Raw genomic sequence first — 510 nt, 5'->3', positions numbered from 1 at the left:
CCCCCCCCTCTCCCCTCCTCCTCCCATCCCCACCCCGATTTTTCCCCCCTTTGCTCTCCAAACTCTGCCTCCCCGAGCCCTGAAAAAATGCCTGCCCGTGAAGCGAGGAGAGGGCACCGGGTCTGTAAATAAGAAGTGAGTACTCGTACAATGGCGCGTCTCGCTGCCTTGGGGAAGGCTGCCTGGATGGATATGCTGCATGCTCCTTTGCTTTTGCCGGTGCATCCTCGCTCTAGTGCAGAGGAGGCGCCCCCCACCCCACCCCACCCCGCCGAAGGGGAGCCCAGCGTTGCCCCTTCCCACCATCCTGATACCTTTCTCTGCCTTCCTCGCACCCCCCCTCCCCTCCGCCAGCCCAGCCATCCTTTTTGCCCGGGCTCTTCCTGCTGCTGCATGCAACACCTTGTCTCATAGGCGCTTCGTTACACTTCATCTTTGTTTAAGGGTTGTGTGGAGCTTTGCTGGGGAGGCACGGGGGGGGGGGGGGGGGGGGAGAGAAACAGGGAGGAG

The 510-nt window shown here is 62.2% G+C and overlaps 1 protein-coding gene across 1 annotated transcript in view; it reads left to right on the top strand.

The window, feature by feature from the left end:
* The first annotated feature begins 13 nt into the window (after positions 1 to 13).
* Positions 14 to 510, top strand: part of KCNK2 (potassium channel, two pore domain subfamily K, member 2) — a 144,530-nt gene continuing 144,033 nt past the window's right edge. Inside the window, exon 1 of the mRNA XM_015429098.1 lies at positions 14 to 135. Within this exon, the coding sequence (XP_015284584.1) occupies position 135 (1 nt within the window). The 5' untranslated portion in view covers positions 14 to 134. The remainder of the gene's footprint in view (positions 136 to 510) is intronic.

The sequence above is a fragment of the Gekko japonicus genome, unplaced genomic scaffold (assembly GCF_001447785.1).
Source record: "Gekko japonicus isolate JY-2015 unplaced genomic scaffold, Gekko_japonicus_V1.1 scaffold1904, whole genome shotgun sequence".
NCBI classification, from domain to species: Eukaryota; Metazoa; Chordata; class Lepidosauria; order Squamata; family Gekkonidae; genus Gekko; species Gekko japonicus.
The sequence above is the reverse complement of the archived record's forward strand: the minus strand, read 5'-3'. Positions and strand labels throughout refer to the sequence as shown.